This window comes from Polypterus senegalus, chromosome 1 (genome assembly GCF_016835505.1).
Source record: "Polypterus senegalus isolate Bchr_013 chromosome 1, ASM1683550v1, whole genome shotgun sequence".
In the NCBI taxonomy this organism is placed as follows: Eukaryota; Metazoa; Chordata; class Cladistia; order Polypteriformes; family Polypteridae; genus Polypterus; species Polypterus senegalus.
This window is the reverse complement of record NC_053154.1, coordinates 209,356,566-209,374,620: the sequence shown is the minus strand read 5'-3', so window position 1 is coordinate 209,374,620 and position 18,055 is coordinate 209,356,566. Positions and strand designations below refer to the sequence as shown.

Below are 18,055 nucleotides of genomic sequence, written 5' to 3'. Positions count from 1 at the left end.
GGATTAAAAGTTAAGACGGAAGTAAAAAACTTAGTGGTAACTGTTGACTGTAACCTGAATTTTAAATCACATATTCATTAGACCACTAGGACAGCATTTTTTCACTTAAGAAACATAGCAAAAGTTAGACGCCTTATATCATTTAATGATGCTGAGAAATGAATTCATGCTTTTTTTTTCATTCGCTTAGATTACTGTAACACACGCCTCTCAGAACTACCCAAAAAAGACACAAATCATTTGCAATGAGTGCAGTATGCAGCTGCTAGAATCCTAACTAGGAAAAGAAAATCCGAACACATTTCTCCAGTTTTGATGTCACTACACTGGTTACCTGTGTCTTTCAGAATTGACTTTAAAATTCTGCTTATGGTTTATAAAGCCTTAAATAATCTTGCTCCGTCTTATATATCGAAATGTCTGACACCCTATATTTCAAATCGTAACCTTAGATCCTCAAATTAGTGTCTCCTTACAATTCCAAAAGCTAAACTTAAAAGAAGTGGTGAGGCGGCCTTCTGCTGTTATGCACCTAAAATCTGGAATAGCCTGCCAATAGGAATTCGCCAGGCAAATACAGTAGAGCACTTTAAAACACTGCTGAAAACACATTACTTTAACATGGCCTTTTCATAACTTCACTTTAACTTAATCCTGATACTCTGTATGTTCAATTCATCATAATAACTATTCATGGTGGCTCTAAAATCCGTACTGACCCCTTCTCTCTCTTCTGTTTCTTTTTCCGGTTTCTTTGTGGTGGCGGCCTGCGCCACCACCACCTACTCAAAGCATCATGATGCTCCAACATTGATGGACTAAAAGCCAGAAGCCTATGTGACCATCATCATCAAGTCCTTCCGTGAGAACCCTAAATACAAAGAGGACTGTTTCATTTATGTTAGGTAGATTGCCCAGAGGGGACTGGGCGGTCTCATGGTCTGGAATCCCTACAGATTTTATTTTTTCTCCAGCCTTTGGAGTTTTTTTTTTGTTTTTTCTGTCCACCCTGGCCATCGGACCTTACTCTTATTCCATGTTAATTAATGTTGACTTCTTTTATTTTCTTACTGTGTCTTTTATTCTTCTATTCTTTATTATGTAAAGCACTTTGAGCTACATTGTTTGTATGAAAATGTGCTATATAAATAAATGTTGTTGTTGTTGAGCATTCCCTAACCAATCAAGTAAATCATCCACTAGCGGCATGGGATACGCATCGAATTTAGAGACCTGATTAAGTCGTGGGAAGTCATTGCAAAACCTCCACGACCTATCAGGTTTAGAAACTAAGACAATTGGACTAGACCAAGGGCTATAGCTTCCTTCAATAACCCCTAGGTCCAGCATTCGTCTAATTTCCAACTCCACTTCCGCTTTCTTTGCCTCCGGGAGCCCGTAAGGTCTCTCTCTGACAATTACCCCAGGGTCAGTAATAATGTCATGTACAATCAATGCAGTTCGTCCAGGTATCTCGTCCACAACTTTTGGGACAGACAAGATAGCTTGTTCGAGATCTTGTCGTTGTCAGATGTCTAATCTGGACCAAAATTAAGGTGGGCACAGGATGTGAAAAAAGAACTAGGCTGGCTGGAGGAGGGATCAAGTTCCCTGTCCTTCCATGGTTTCAGCAAATTAATATGATATATTCGTTCACTCGGTCAACAATTAGGTTGTTTAACCAAATAATCCAAGATTCCTTTTCTTTCCTTTATTTCATAAGAGCCTTGCGAATGCGCTAACAATTTTGAATGGGAAGTTGGGACAAGCACCATTACATGATCACCCGGGACGAATTCCCGAAAGGTGGTGTTTCTATTATAATAATGCGACTGCGCTGCTTGTGCTTTTTCCAAATTATCTTTTAGAATAGACCTAATTTTCTCTAGTCTATTGAGTAATTGCGCGATATATTCAAGAATATTTGAAGTAGGGAGGACCTCCTCTTCCCATCCTTCTTTTAACATATCCAAAAGCCCTCTGGGTTGTCTTCCATACAAAAGTTCAAAAGGAGAGAAACATGTAGAGGTCTGAGGGACTTCCCGGTAAGCAAACAAAACGAGAGGAAGTAACTGATCCCAGTTTCTTTCATCTTCATTAGCTACTTTGTGTAACATCTGTTTCAAAGTTTGATTAAAACGTTCTACCAACCCATCAGTTTGGGGATGATAGACAGACGTTTTCAGATGCTTTATATGGAGTAACTTAGCTACCTCCCTGAACGTCTCTGAAATGAAAGGAGTCCCTTGGTCTGTTAAAACCTCTTTGGGGATCCCAACACGAGCGAATATCCCTACTAATTCCCGTGTGATATTTTTTGTATTAGCTGAGTGTAATGGAACAGCTTCTGGAAAGCGAGTGGCATAATCAACTAACATTAATATATATTTAAATCCTTTTAACGAGGGTTCTAGGGGGTCCTACAAGATCGATCCCGAATCATTCAAAGAGAATATCAATAAGGGGAATAAGAGGAGCTTGAGTCCTTCTGGGAATCTGGTGAAGTTGACACTCTGGACAGGAAGTGCAAAATCGCTGGACCTCCTCATTTATTCCCGGCCAATAAAATCAGAGCTTTATTCTCTCTAAAGTTTTATCGGAGCCTAAATGGGCTCCCAGAAGGTGAGCATGTGCTAACTCACACACTTGTCGCGGAAAAGTGCATGGAATTAACAACAATGCTTGCACTTCACCCCCATGTTCTGCCACTTTATATAATAATTCATTTTTAATTACAAAGACCGACATCGGTGGCATGAGATTCTGGGTCTCATAACCCTCGGTGGACACTACAGCACTCCTAGCAAATTTTAAGGAATCATCGTTCCATTATTCTCTTTAAATTTTGAATTGGGTCCTGCGCAACTTCAAGGGGAGGGCCATCTGCCTCCATGTCCTCCATGTTAACTGTACTAGCTCCCGCAGAGGACGATGGGGCATCGATTTCTTTGCATTGGGTACCTGTATTGGTCCGTGCTACTGTGGGACATGGCGTGGATGCAGCCGGAGCAGTATTCTCCATGACTAAGCCTAAATATTTCTTAGGTACAGTTGCGTCTTTACCACTGGTAATTTTATTCCAATCTCTACTAAGTATGACTGGAAAAGGGGGATCTGGTAATACAGCAATATCCATGCTCGTCAGGTTATGATTTACTGATACTACACAAAAGGCTGTTTTATAATACCGGATATCCCCATGAATACATTTAAGACTAGTTTTTATTTTAGTCCACTGTTGTGGTAAAACGAAACGGGCAGCAACAATGGTAATGTTGCTCCCGGAGTCAAACATTGCCCTTACCTTTCTGCCATTTATAATAACTGAACCTGTATAAGGCAGACATAACGGGTTAGACACTGTGGCACAATACCTTTCTCCCCTCACCAACGAGCAATCCATGTGCTCGTAGGAACAGTTAGGGTACAGATGTCCAATCTCGCCACACTTGTACTGGTCTGTCCCGTCTATGGACAGCAGATTCAGGAGCTTGTCGGGGGGGCTCAGCAGCTGCCCCATGTGCCTGTTGGGTTAGGCAAGAGAACCGTTCTGATCGCCCTGATTTGCAAGCCGCCCAATGGCGCTCTGTGATCTTAATTAAGGTGTACATATTATCAAAGTTATATTTCCGGACCTGCTGGGCGATATGTTCAGGGAGGGCATGAAAAAAGATCTCACACACTAAAAGCTCGGCTATTTTGTGAGAACTATTGATGTCGGGCTGTAGCCAACGACAAACTTTTCCCCAGGCTTCAAAGCCCTGGGTTCTCAGTGGCCTCTCAGGGTCGAACTGCCACTCCTTCCATTCTCTCGCCTGCTGCTCCGGAGAAACGCCGTAGCGCTTGAATACCTCCAACTTTAGAGCGTCATAATCAGCAGCCTGCTCCTCAGTTAAATCATAATAGGCTCTCTGCGCCGTTCCCTTCAGGTAGGGAGGCAGTTGGTACGCCCACTCTGACCTCGGTCATGTGTTCCGCTTAGTGGTGCGCTCGAAGATCAAAAAATAGGTCTCGATGTCATCTGATTCTGTCAGAGTTGTTAGTGCAATGGGTTGTGACCGAGCGACCTCCGTCCATACCTCTGCAGCAGCACGAGCCTCTGCTTCTGCTAAATGGGTCCTCGTCTCTCCCATTTGCATTTTCAGGGTTTGCAGATCGCCCATGATGGTATTCAAAACGGTATTCAGGTCCTGTTCCTCTGACATGTTTGATACAATAGAAACAAATCCTGCCAGCTACGCCAATTGTGGTGATTCTTTCGAGTAAATAATTGTTCACACGAACAAAATAAAGTTTTGGGGACCATCCCCGTATATTGTCGTGCAAACAATGATGAAAAAAGCGATTCAGAGTCTTTAGAAATACAATGAATGATTTACTTGGAACAAAATGGCGGTTTTATACCGAGAATGAATCATATGACAGGAAGTGGTTGGCAGGAAGTGACACTGCAGCAGGAACTGGAAACAACGTCATCTTGATGGGCCGGAAGTGAGGTGATTTTTTTGTGATTTTACCATCAGGAACAGCTGTAGGATGAGGTAAAGAAGAAAATATGCAAAATAAACAAATGGACGTAATCTCTCCCAAGGTGAATTTGAAACAGTAAACCTTAAAAAGGGTAAGTATGAATATTCGCAAATGGTTTTCAATGGGACATTTTAAATTTTCAAACTCTTGTACAACATGCTCTGTTTAAGAAATCTCAACAAAAATGTCATTTTTTTCAACAAATGTTTTTAAGCACAAATGTGCCAAATGTCCTCTGAGAGACAAGATGCTGATTGCAAACAAGCAGACATGGCAACCACAGTAGGTGCTTTTTGCATTCTATGTGAACACACTTAAAAATGCAACATTGTTAACGCAATTCTGACATTCTCAAGTTGACCAGGACGGACAAATCTCTTCCTCGTGGTTATTGAAGTGTTTATCCTCCTGACTTCTGCAAGTCTTATTCTACCCTCTTCACGCTCTATTTTATACCTTTAAGGTATTTGCCATCTGCATTCCATGTCCAAAAGATTTAATGACAAATTCCTTACTAATTACTGTTTAGTCATAATATTGTAGAGATCTGAGGTAAAGAAGTCCATGAAGCTGAAACAAGGACTGAAGATACTGTATGGGGACTAATTTCTCTCTGTAGTACAAAATGTTGATAAGTGAAAACAATGACTTTAAATTAGCTTTGATCCAACCTTTGTTATTTGGACACATTCTTTATTTTTATTTGCAGTTTTATGACGCCAATGACACCCTGTGTGATGCCAGTAAGCCTTCATCTACAAGCAATTCAGGATGAGTTAACGCCCCACAAACAAATGATGCGTGGAGCTTCTTTTGGTGATATGAGTAAGTGTACAGGGCTCTTTTACAGGGTGGCACACAAATAGTAGACCCATGAACAGTAGGGAGCTTCTCATTGGTTTTAGAAGGTGCAGATATTGTCAGGTGAAGCTACCTGAAAGTCTCCATGAGCATTTTGCTTAATTTAGATAGATGTGTTATTTGTGCACTTGCTATAAAGAAATCAAACTGTAGTCATTGGAACAGTTTATTTTGGTATGAGCTCTACGTTCATACATTCTGGCTCAAGTTAACATGCAAGGGATTTGTAGAACACTATCCCGTTGTAAATTGCTCCTGTGAAATGTGCAATTCCGTAATTGGTGAAGAAGTTCAGTACTATAGATTCTGTTAGCAGTCACTGAAACCAAAAGGGTGTCATTGACTTTAATATGAAAAGCAGTCCTCATAAGTCATCCTGGCAATTAGCACATGATTTGCAGGCTACTTTTTGATGAACCAGTGGTTACTTATGTTTTTTATGACATATTGCCAGAAGCAGTTCTTTTTCCTCTTTGCATTAATAGTTTTGGAAATCATAAAGATACATTCAAAAGCAGAAAATGCATATGACTCATTAGTTCCCTCTGTGTCAACCCTTCATTGTTCTCGTCTATGACCAGGTGCATTTCCACTTGGATCCCTGAATCCAGGCCTCTACAAATGTCAGCAGGATGAGCAAGATGGAGATGTTCCATTCCCAGTGGACAAAACAAGTCGCTTATGCTTCATGCTGGAGTATCGTCTTTCCTCAGAACAGCTTCTGGTGTCTTTGGTGAAGGCTACCAACCTTCCGCCTGTCTGTGAGTCCTATCCAGTCCTACTCAAGCTGTGTCTTCTCCCTGGTGATAGGCGCCATCTACAGTCCAAATCCAAAAGAAGGTCGTGCAACCCAGTATTCAACGAGAACTACGTTTTCCAGGTGTCAGTAGCCGGTGGGGTGGGATTTGGGGTTGATAAGTTAGTTGTCAGACAAAGGCTTGTTCACTTTTTATTTTGTCCTAACAAACTGAAGATGGATACAATTTAAGAGGAGCATCTATTCATCTGCAGATTCCAAGCTGATATGGGTGAATTTTGTTGTCCGTATTACAACAGATTAGCAAGCCTAGTAAAAAAGATGTAGCGATTCCTCAAAGACATGGAGTATGAAATGGCAAAAGTGGTGTAGCAAAACTCAATACGAGAGCCTATTACAGAAGGTCACCACCACAACAATAATTCTTTCCAATTAAACAGGCATTCATTTAGTTAAGCAGGCTCTTTCATATTAACAAGATCCCAGGGTAAATGTGTCCTTTTAGGTTTAAATTGGCTACCGGTTTATGTTCAAGCCAATATAACAATTGGAAACTAAAATTTGTTTGTATTTGCAATCCTTGCTTAACTTTACTCCTGGTCAGGTTTCATTCTCTTCAGTCTAAGTCAGATCTCTTCTTTCTATACATTTTATATAAAGTAGTGGCCATGGTGGTGATGAGCAGACTACACTGTGAACGATAAAAAATTAAAACAATCTGTTATTCACACCAGTAGATATTAAGTAGATAATAGGTGTAGCCTTCTGATTTCAAAACTGACATAAATCTGTAATTTTATGGGAAAAACAAAAACAACCCCTGCCAGGGTGTGTTACTGGTAGGAAATTATAAAAAAGTAATATAACTGGGCAGCAGGATTTACCACAGGCTTAAAGCAGTTGTTGATAACCAGATGGGCTGCAATGAAAACATGCCACCCATACCTCACTTTTCATAGCTACTGGTATAGAGGATCAAATTTTGCTGTGATATGCACTAAAAGGCACCAAATTTCTCAATTTAGTTGGAATTACTAAGAGTATTTCTTACTTTATAACAACAACAACATTTATTTATATAGCACATTTTCATACATAAAATATAGTTCAAAGTGCTTTTCCATAATGAAGAATAGAAAAATAAAAGACACAGCAAGAAAATAAAATAAGTCAACATTAATTAACATAGAATAAGAGTAAGGTCCGATGGCCAGGGTGGACAGAAAAAACAAAAAAAAAAACTCCAGACGGCTGGAGAAAAAAATTAAATCTGCAAGGAATCCAGACCATGAGACCGCCCAGTCCCCTCTGGGCTATCTACCTAACATAAATGAAACAGTCCTCTTTGTATTTAGGGTTCTCACGGAAGGACTTGATGATGATGGTCATGTAGACTACAGGCTTTTAGTCCATCAATGTTGGAGCATCATGATGTTTTGAGAAGGTGGTGATGGTGTGGGCCGCTACCACGAAGAAACCGGAAAAAGAAACAGAAGAGAGAGTAGGGGTCAGTACGGATTTTAGAGCCACTATGAATAGTTATTATGATGAATTGAACATGCAGAGTATCAGTATTAAGTTAAAGTGAAGTTATGAGAAGGCCATGTTAAAGTAATGTGTTTTCAGCAGTGTTTTAAAGTGCTCCACTGTATTAGCCTGGCGAATTTCTATTGGCAGGCTATTCCAGATTTTAGGTGCATAACGGCAGAAGGCCGCCTCACCACTTCTTTTAAGTTTAGCTTTTGGAATTCTAAGGAGACACTCATTTGAGGATCTAAGGTTACGATTTGGAATATAACGTGTCAGGCATTCCGATATATAAGATGGAGCGAGATTATTTAAGGCTTTATAAACCATAAGCAGAATTTTAAAGTCAATTCTGAAAGACACAGGTAACCAGTGTAGTGACAGTTATATACATCATTATTACAGTATTTCACAAATGCCACTTAACTCTTTAAGAACAGCTAGCAATTCTTCTACATCTCTGAAATTCTTACAAACAGAGCACAGAATGAAGTGAATAAAATCATAATCAATTTTATAAGCAACCTGAAAAATACATGGAAAAAGTCCAAAAATAAAACAAATAGAATCTAAACAGTTCAAAACACAGATTATCTCAATAACCAGAAACTGCATACTGCATGATAATGTGCAGTGAATACACTTGACTTGAGCGTTCATAGTTTTCATTCTCTTTCTCTGTGCTTGTAGCATTAATTTGCTCAAGGGTTGATGCACTTGCTGCTTCCTGAGCAGCTCTACTTTTTTTCACTCTAGTGGCCCACTTCTTCTTTTCTTTTGTCGGCATCTTTTTGCATTAAAACTGATTAAGTCAGTGTTTGTGTTGAAATTACTTAGTACATTTTTCTTAATTTTTCACTTAATCTGGCAGTCAAGTCTTCAATCTGCCTCAAGAATGGTTTAAGATGGGAAGAGGTAAAGGAAGTGATGGTGAAGGTGGTAGGGATGAAAATGGCGCCTGTACACATGTGCCGCATGGCCACCCTGTTGGCCGCTGCCGAGAGTTAATAAAATTAAAATAAAAAGAGGAATAACCTTGCAGGTCAATCATCTCCCCGAAAGCAGATAGTAGACATCACGTAGTATACTGTACGTTTACCAAATTCCGGGTCAATAGGTCAAACGGTTTGCAAGCTACAGGTGATTTAAAATCCTGGACAGACAAACGGACAGCCATGGTAGTGTATTATATATAAAGACTAGCTAATTACCCAGTGGCAAGGGAAAAAAATAAAATGTAATATATAAATTATTAAACAGTAAAACATTAACATGTAAGATACATTGAGCAGTACTGGAGTGCTTTTGGGTAAAGTGCATTTTAAAGGCGCTATAACACAACAGGTAAGTAGCACTAACAGCAGCTTAAATGTATTTGGATCATCTCTCGGTAGCAGATCCCTTGTGAAAGCTACATGACCGCTGTGGTATAGAAATTACATTTTCTGTACGATCCTGCAAATTTCTGCCTGACAACCTTGTAGTGCCTGTGATTTAAGAGAAAAATGATATTGAGAAATGTGGACTCTGCCCTTCCGTGCTTAATGGGCAGGTCCAAACAATTCCCAAGTCCAAAACTTATCATGAAGAGGTCGGTACATCTTCTTAGATGTAAACCCTCCAGCTTCTTAAAAGAATTCATCACAAAAGCAACCTTGAAAGTTGCGGGGTTTTAGTAACCTGAACTCACCTTAAGGGGCAGTAAGTAGTCGTGAAGCGCAATTTACAAAGAGAGTTTTGCTTCGATGGCGCCGATCACACTCATTCGCAATGATTTCCACTCTCCCAGGAGCCGACGGGGCACTCGAAGTGTCACAAACAGTGCAAGAAGAGAAGACGCCGCCCGAAACTGCGAAGCTCTTGACCCAGCATAGCAGCCCGATATTCCGCCCCTCTGAGCATCCACTTTGTTCTCACGAACCCTCGCCGCTGAAGGCGGTGTCGTCTTCACATTGTTTACAGCTCGGCGCAGTTAAAAAGTAGAAAGACGCCAAGCTGTTTTCCTCATCTCTTCTACTATCAAGTACTGCCAATTAAAAAAAAGTTATAATGTGGAAGTTTCCGCGACAGTCACGTGGACGAATAAATAAAACTTCTCTGTCAGAACGTGCCTGGTGGCAGACGGCTCAGCGCTGGAGTCCAGAGAGTAGGGCTGGGAGAGGGCAAAGCGGGGTGCACTTCTATGGTATAGATCAGCGTGTTTGTATTTACTTCTTTTGAATATCAGTAAAGTAACTCTCAAACAAATAATAACAATTCATAAAGACAATATAAAAATGGTGTCCACAAACGCGGTGATTACTTCCTGTATTATAATATGTTCTGTGGTCATACGTAATTTCTGTTTCGTGTGGTCATACGTAATTTACGTTTCAAACGCGAAAAGAATTTTATATATATAGATGGCATTGATTGGAAGAGACATAACTTCCATTGCTCATCTTTACTAAAGTTAATGTCAAGAAAACACAATGGACTTTCTTTTTAGCTATTTTAATTTAGTTGTTTCTTTTAAGCTGGATAATAAAATCTCAACAGCAGATGCTTTAACTTATCAGTTTGAGATTATTGATTCTGAAAATAATAGCAAGCCTATAATTACAGCTAAAATGGTTTTAGCAACAGTTGAATGCCCACTGAATATCAAGAAGTTAGTTATTGATGCTCAAACAACTGATACCCTGGCTGAAAGGACTCCAAAGGGTGTTATTTCTCCCTGTCTCAGTTCACCAAAAAGTATTTTTTTATTTTGGGGTTATAATTCCCTTTTATCAGAGACTGCAAATGAACAAGAAAATGATTTCTAGATGCTTTTGAGGCCATCAGTAAAGATATATTGACCCAAGACTTTAATAACTTTTGTCACTTCTTAATCATTCTGGAGAGCACACTACTATGAATTTCATAATGGGTCGTCTGTCATCACATGAGTTTACCTCTATTTTGGTAGTGGTTACCTGGTTCTCTAGGGCTGCCCATTTTATACCTTTTAAAAATTTCCATTAGCTCAAGTTAGTGAATATGTTTATTAAAGAGATCTTCCAGTTGCATGGTTTTCCTAATTCAATCATTTCTGATCATTCTCATTTTAGGCAAAGATTGTGTTTAAAATAAATTCAATATGACTAGGGGGCTTCGCCCCCTGCTTGATTTGCTCGCCAACCCCCTGGCCTGCGTTACACGCCAGCCACTTCGCGTCTCTGCCGCTTGTGTATGTGGATTTCACTTTCACCAAACAACAAATCTTTTAATTCTCACGGATACTGTTCGCCTCTTCATTGGGAAGAAATGCTACTTTTCCCTGATGGCAACACAAATTAGACGATCTACAAGTCTCCGACTTAAAGTTTAAATCTAAAGAATATATTCAATTTCTTTTCACTGTTCCGTTATTTCACTGAGTAATAATTTCTGTGTGTTTGCGCTAATGAGATCTTTACTATCATTTTTTTGAGAGTTTCGAATTTTAGTACTTTCGTTATCTCTAACCTGTTCTGCATGTATATCGTGCCAACGTTTTTGAGTTCTCTATGACATTCTACTTTGTCATCTCCTCTTTGTCTTTTATTTCCGGCCCCGGACATGGTTAAGTCTCGTCTCGCGGGTAGTGAAAGTATCTCTCTAAAAAAGTCATGTCTTGTCCCAGCCTAAAAAGTCTCATCTTGTCCCAGGAATTTTTTATTATAATAGAAAGATGTTTGTTAAGGAGAATCCTTAGGAGAATGATCAGTTCAAGTGGATAAATCAGGAATTTGAAACATATCTGCACTTCTGAATTAAGAGCCAGTTTAGCACTGCCCCACCAGACATTGTGCAAAATTAATTATAAGCTTCCTTAACTTATTAAAATTTTCATAACAAACTTCAGCTTTATTGTCTTAAGTAATTTTTGTACAATTTTCTACCCTATGCTCAATATAGTTATTTATCTAGAAATATATTGCTTCTTGTAGCAGGTGGAATTTCCCAGGTGCTGCAAGCCTATTTCTGGTTACTGGGATAGACCAATTGGCCCTGTAGTGTCTCCATACCCTTAGGTATGTACAGCGTCGCCCCCTAGCCAAACTGAGGCCTCAAGCAGAATCATCTTGAGGCCCCTCCAACAAGACCCCCACTCCACCAGTCCCTGAATCAATTACAATTATTATTTCTAACAGCTTTATTTTAAACACTAAATGTATTAATAAATAATACATCAATGAAGAAGTACACTTCACCAACTTAACTATAAGTTTTAACATCAAATACAAATACTTTTTTTAAAATAATCAAGTCTAGAAAGTGAATGTTTAGTTGTTTCTTTAGTCTTGCACATCACAACAGCACATGTCTACATCTAGATAGATAGATAGATAGATAGATAGATAGATAGATAGATAGATAGATAGATACTTTATTAATCCCAAGGGGAAATTCACATAATCCAGCAGCAGTATACTGATACAAAGAAACAATATTAAATTAAACAGTAATAAAAATGAAAAAATGAAAAGAATAAAAATAAAAAAAGCAGACAATAACTGAGTAATGTTAGCATTTACTCCCCTGGGTGGAATTGAAGAGTCTTATAGTGTGGGGGAAAAACGATCTCCTCAGTCTGTCAGTGGAGCAGGACAGTGACAAAAGTCTGTCACTGAAGCAACTCCTCTGCCTGGAGATGACACTGTTCAGTGGATGCAGTGGATTATTCATAATTGACAGGAGTTTGCTGTTAAACTGTCCAACTTTACTCCTACAATAGAGCCTGCCTTCTTAACAAGTTTGTTTAGACGTGAGGCGTCTTTCATCTTTATGCTGCCTCCCCAGCACACCACCGCGTAGAAGAGGGCACTCGCCACAACCGTCTGGTAGAACATCTGCAGCATCTTATTGCAGATGTTGAAGGATGCCAACCTTCTCAGAAAGTATAGTCTGCTCTGACATTTCTTACATAGAGCATCAGTATTGGCAGTCCAGTCCAATTTGTCATCCAGCTGCACTCCCAGATATTTATAGGTCTGCACCCTCTGCACACAGTCACCTCTGATGATCACAGAGTCCATGAGGGGCCTAGGCCTCCTAAAATCCACCACCAGCTCCTTGGTTTTGCTGGTGTTAAGATGTAAGTGGTTTGAGTCGCACCATTTAACAAAGTCTTTGATTAGCTTCCTGTACTCCTCCTCCTGCCCACTCCTGATGCAGCTATGAGGTCATCACACGACAGCTTCAGTGTGACATCTGAGTTGATGTTGATGATTGCCAAGCTGCTTATAGGTTGTTGTGCCATGGATGACCTCAAGTAGGTGAAAAACTGGTAACTGGGAGGGCCGCTGCAATCCAGAGGGCAACCCATAGATAAGGACTTCAATGGTATTTCATGGTAATGAAATGCCAAATTGATTTGTTTTCTTTATAAATCAAGGGCTAATTAGCAATAGTAATAATGATAAAAATAGCCCAGGGTATCATTGCATTGTTACTCTTTGTTACTTAATGTAGCCAACTGTAACACTAGTGACATTATACAACAATAATAAAAACAATTTGAATACTACAACTAATAATAATGATTACTACTACTACTGGTGCTAATAACAATTATTACTAATAGTACTACTACTAATAATAATTACTACTACTACTAATAATACTGTATATAAAATACTACTATCAAACATGCTTAATAAACTTACTTAATGTAGCAAATACAGGGTCATAATGAAGCAGAATTTTTAGATATTTAAAAAATGAGCATGTGAATATATCACTTACAGTTATGAATTTATCTGAACTTCATTTTGACCTTCCAATGGCAATGAGGTGTTAAAGAAATCAGTAATATTAGCTGCCAATAAAATTAATCAACAGTTGAAGAATTGCTCTTTTGTTTGTCAGAGTTGCTTGCATGGTGCTTTTCCACAACTGAGCCAATAATTAACTAGTGAACCAGAGAGCCGCCGGTGTGTGTTGGTGAAATTTACAAACGTGTCCTCAGTGCAACAACACTCAGAGCACTTAATATGTCGACTAACGTTAGCAGCCTTTAACAATGCGTGTAGGTCCTGAGCTCTGTCTGGTGGTAATAAATAATCCACAACCGTGTGACAGCTAGGTATTTGTAACATCAGATAATATCTGTTAAACACTCAGTATCAACACCGTTACACATAATTCTACTCCTTTGTTACTCTATGAAAACCTCTACCTTTAGTGTAGTGGCAACTGATGTAACATTCATTACCCGGCTCATTTCCCTCTTTTTCTTTTCTGTGCTCCTGGCTGGTGTTGACCTGAAGCCATCTTGATGCTCGTTAATGGAAAATTGGCACAATAAATGACTGTCAGTGATGTGACTTTGACAATTCATGAATCTGCAATAACTCCAATGGAGCAAAGCTTTGGATCTCTAGAGCTTGTCACTTTGCATTATAACTTAGAGTTGTTATGTGTTATGCCTAGTTACACTATAGTTAAGATTAGGGTTGTGGGAGGATTTATCTGACTCAAGTAATGCAGGTGACAAAATGTGCAGTCCAATCGGCTGTCCAGCGGAGCTCCTGAATCATGGAGGTCTGTGAACCCCAAATGGTTCCTGCCAAAAAGCTCTCCTACAATCAGGGAGCCCACGTGCAATATAGGAAGGGGAAGCTCGGGGTGCGTGTGTGCATGTGCAACCTGAACTTTTCAGTTTTATGATGAAACTTGAAGGTCATTGGCCATATTAAAATGAGGACCACTTGTTGTGTTTTTCTTTAATTATGCATTTGTACTTCACATTTGAGCTTATTCCAGTTCATCCTATGCAGCACATGCCAACAAAGAGATACTAAAATTCCAGTGCTATTTGTTCCCTTAAAGGTACCCAGAGTACACTGTTCACAAGACATTAGGCAACATCTTAATTTTCTCCCACCATTGAGGATCACCCTGTTAAATTTGAAAAGACACCAAGGAAGACTCTGTGTGTACCTCCCACTTTATGGCAAAGTAACCAGGTGTATAATGCTTCTGTTTCAAAGAAGCACAAAGTCTTTGGCTGGGAAGAAGAGGTCTGCTTGTAGGAAATCCTATTTTGAATTGTATACAGGCCTCTTGTTGACCACCAAGCACTGTAGTTAGCACAGCTACTTGACGTGCAGTGTGCAGTTTGAGTTGTGCATTGTGTGTAGTCTGCATATCTTTACATGTTCCATGCTATTGTGCTTATCAACTTCACCTGAAACTTGAATTAATTTAGGAGGTTCATGGCCAATTGATTTTCCTGAGCAGCAGTTGGTTGTGAGGCTCTCACTTTACTTAATGTTTAAATTTATATGTCTGTAATTTGTCAGGATATTAGACATTATTACGATGATAAGAGTCAAACCAGGCACCAGCATCCCATCATGCGATTGATTTTTTTGTGACGTGAAAAGTGTAGGAACATGCACGCTTCACGAAAAAAGATGGACAGGTATTATTAGTTAGGTAAGATAATGTTAATATCAGAATAGCCTCCACACATTAGGGAAATTTTGATATGGCCCCACTAGAATTTTCATGCCCAAATCACCTCTAGCTCTAATATAGATAAGTTTCAATTTAACTGTAAAGGTACTGTCCTGTTTGTTAATAATTCAAACATTATTCATAAGTCATGTTTTGCAGAGCATTCGATGTTGTTGTAATCCCTCCATAATATCAGTCTACTACACAATAGCATCTGCACCCAATGTTTCAAGTCCTCTTGAAAAGGTTACACAGATTTGGTCTAAGGTTCAGAAGAACTTGACAAAGACAAGCACCTCTGTAATTTGCTGATTATAGAGTAAAGAATCTGCAGAGTTTTTAGATTGTTAGGATTACCCCTAAAGGGAAGGCCAAAATCGTCAAAGCCCTCATATCAACTGGTAATATGAGAGTATATTTATTCAATTAGTTACCACTAAAAATGATACTGTTGCCATAAGGGATTATATATTGAAGGAACTTCTCCTTTCAAAAGAAAAAGAGAACAATAATTATGTTTAGTAGGAACTAATCAAAAACACACATTGAAGGACTAAGCCCAAACAAAACACTGAGAGCCCTGTCAGGAGGGAGCTAAAGGAAGGAGAAGGAAAAAGATTCAATGCCTCAACACGCAACTGAGGTGAAGTGAAAATGTTCTTTTACATCACCTTGGCTGGCTGCCATAACCAGCTATGTAGCTGAGTAACTGCTGATTGGAGTTGGCACCCCCTTGGCTCAGTTTTAGGGTAGAATGGGAAAAAATAATTAAAAGCAAACAAAATTTAAAATATAGGATTGAAAAAAATGGAGCCGAATAGAATATAGTATATGTCAGAATTGGATAAAGGTAAAAATGCTATGTGAGGTTCTATCTTGAAAACCATTTCCAAAATATAATTTTTTAAGACCCTTATAAGGTTATAAAGCGGAATAGTTTGGTTATACAAAATGTTTGGGACAAAAACACATTTTTCCTTAACTTACCGCTATATTCCACTGTTAAAAATTACAAATCAAACAATTCAGTGTTGTCATTTCTATATGGTGGATTGAAATGTATATACAATGCATATATTTTCTAATGCTGAGAAACTTGTCCATGCTTTTATCACATCCCGCATAGATTATTGTAACTCGCTGTTGGCAGGTGCCCCTTCTAATCTCATACCACAGCTCCAGCTTATTCAAAACTCGGCTGCAAGAGTCCTCACTCAAATTTGCAGCAGCGAGCACATAACACCCATCCTGCTCCGTCTTCACTGGCTCCCTGTGTCTTACAGAATCGAGTATAAAATCCTACTAATAACCTGCAAAGCCATAAATAACCTCGCGTCAAAATACATCAGTGACCTTCTCCATCACTATATGCCTGTCCGCCCACTAAGGTCCTCTGATTCTGGCAATCTTGTTGTGCCCCACGCTAATCTACACTCCATGGGTGACAGGGCCTTCATCTGTGTAGTGCCCAGACACTGGAATGACCTACCGAAATTAATCAGGTCAGCTGACTCCATGAATTCTTTTAAAAAACAGCAAGGCTTATAGCTCTACCTGACTTTATTATCCTTCTTTCAGTTTACCTTTCTGTCAAGATGCTCATGTAACCTGTATGTGTGTGCTAGACCATCAATTATGTTGTTTGTTAGGCTTTCTCTGAATTTACTGTTTTAATCTTCTTTTTTATTTATTTGGTTTGTACTATGCTATATACTGTATACCCTGCTGTTCTTTCTTATATTCTGTAAGTGCCTTGAGCATGGGAAAGGTGCTATATAAATAAAATGTATTATTATTTTTATTATTAATGCATACAAATACCCTTAAATTAAAGTGTGCAATGTGAGGTTTAATCACGTTGATTTGTAGTTTTAAACAGTGGAGCAGAGGGGTATATCAAGGAAAAATGTGTCTTTGTCCCAAACATTATGGAGGACACTGACTAATAAGTTAGCACCACAGGCTCATTTCAGTTCCCACCTTTTCACATTTCCCATTTAAATCCTGTCTATTCACATCTGTATTCCCATCCATTTGCTCCTTTAGTTGTTGTAGAGAGTGTGGAATATGGAGTTAGAAAAGAATTGTTGATTCTCAACGAATTAGTTCTAGTATTCAATTTTTAGTGTTCACACTGGGGGTGCTGTGGTCCAGTGGGTCATCACTTTCACTGGGTGCTAATAAGTGATATTTGTCTCTCTAAGATATTCCCTGATTTTAGCTTATAAAACATTTCAAAACCAAACAGAGGCATTTACAACCCTTGCCGTAGCATGGAGGCTTGTTAGGAATGTGTCACGTTTTTGATTTGCTTATATCATTTTGGTGACATGTTTGTTGTCGTTGAGCTATTTTGGAATTTTCTGTGTTTTTGATGCTACGTGTTGATAGGTGTGTGATGCACGCACTGCATGATAAATTACATTATTATGGTCATGTTATAAAAGCTTGCCATGTGTAAAAAATAAAATGAAGACTTTGACAAAAGACTTCAGCAGAACAATAAACAATTTAATTCAATTTCTCCTTTGTTCTGTTTTTTAGAATTTGAGTTTAGTTTTGCCTTTTGAACTTTGGTTGTCGATTAAGGACTGTAATGTGTTGAGCTCTGCAATGTCTGACTTTCACCCTTAAAGGACCATGAATACAGCAGTCTCTATAAAAATAAAGTGGAAGGGCAAATTGCTTACAGAAAATTACATTGAGCCTTCTCTATATAATTATAGTCAAATGTCTAAAACAAGAAAAATGCAAATAGATATGCAAACACAAGTATTTGCTTTTTGACAAATTCCAGTTATCAGGGTGGAACAGAGGTGGTGGTGCAATGGTGGTGGACAGGTTGACAGGCGATATTAGACAGGAGTCCCCGTGGACTATGATGTTTGCTGATGACATTGTGATCTGTAGCGA

General features: G+C 39.0%; 1 protein-coding gene across 1 annotated transcript in view; it reads left to right on the top strand.

Annotated features, from left to right (window-relative positions):
- Positions 1–18,055, top strand: part of LOC120541394 (SH2 domain-containing protein 4B) — a 155,311-nt gene that overhangs the window by 17,814 nt on the left and 119,442 nt on the right. Inside the window, exons 3-4 of the mRNA XM_039773015.1 lie at positions 5,240–5,355; positions 5,973–6,309. Coding sequence (XP_039628949.1) covers positions 5,240–5,355; positions 5,973–6,309 — 453 coding nt within the window. The remainder of the gene's footprint in view (positions 1–5,239; positions 5,356–5,972; positions 6,310–18,055) is intronic.